This window comes from Mandrillus leucophaeus, unplaced genomic scaffold (genome assembly GCF_000951045.1).
Source record: "Mandrillus leucophaeus isolate KB7577 unplaced genomic scaffold, Mleu.le_1.0 Scaffold718, whole genome shotgun sequence".
Classification (NCBI taxonomy): Eukaryota; Metazoa; Chordata; class Mammalia; order Primates; family Cercopithecidae; genus Mandrillus; species Mandrillus leucophaeus.
Window position 1 is genome coordinate 527390 of NW_012107786.1, and position 751 is coordinate 528140.

Sequence of the window (751 nt, forward strand, 5' to 3'; positions counted from 1 at the left end):
TGCAGTGAGCCATGATCATGCCACTGCACTCCAGCCTGGGCAGCAGAGCAAGACCCTATCTCAAAAAAGAAAGTTAATTTGGCATCTGCACTAGGCTGGACCCTATGCCAGATGCTGGAGGATAAAGCATTGCCACTGTTCTGAAGGGATCTTACACACAGATGAGAGCAGCAGGCGGGCGGGAGCTGTGGGAGCCTAGGGGACATGCCTGCAACAGTTGGGGTGAGGAAGGATGCGGAAGGATCCTGAAGAATTACACCTGAGCCAGTAGGTCTGCAACATGGCGCCAGCCAGGGAAGTGGGCGAGGGTAAGCCAAGCAGCGGCTACAGCACCAGCAAAGGCATGAAAGTGAGAAAGGCCACCATGTGTGCAAGAAAAGTCGCAGGCAGCTCAACGTTCTTGGACAAGGAGTGCGAAGCAGGGAGTGGAGACGGGATGAGGCAGACGGGTCCAGCAGGGGCTGGAGTCGCCAATTACCTCATTCATTCATATAATAACTTATGGAGTCATTGTTCTGGCCGAGCACTGTGGTAGGCTCTGGGGACAGGGCTGAGATCTAGCCACTGTTCCTGCCTTCACAGAGCACAGTATGGGCATGGGGCTTAGGGGCCAGCAGGAGACGGACATCCATCAAGCCATTACACAAGTCACCACACACTCCGGCCATCAGGGCTGCAAGGCAGGTGCTCGAGCAGAAGGAACAGCCCGAGGCCCAGGGTTGTGTGACAGTGGGTGAAGGAAGTAACAGAC

The 751-nt window shown here is 55.5% G+C and overlaps 1 protein-coding gene across 1 annotated transcript in view; it reads left to right on the forward strand.

Annotated features, from left to right (window-relative positions):
* Positions 1-161: 161 nt before the first annotated feature.
* Positions 162-751, forward strand: part of DRAP1 (DR1-associated protein 1 (negative cofactor 2 alpha)) — a 4461-nt gene continuing 3871 nt past the window's right edge. Inside the window, exon 1 of the mRNA XM_011965243.1 lies at positions 162-174. Coding sequence (XP_011820633.1) covers positions 162-174 — 13 coding nt within the window. The remainder of the gene's footprint in view (positions 175-751) is intronic.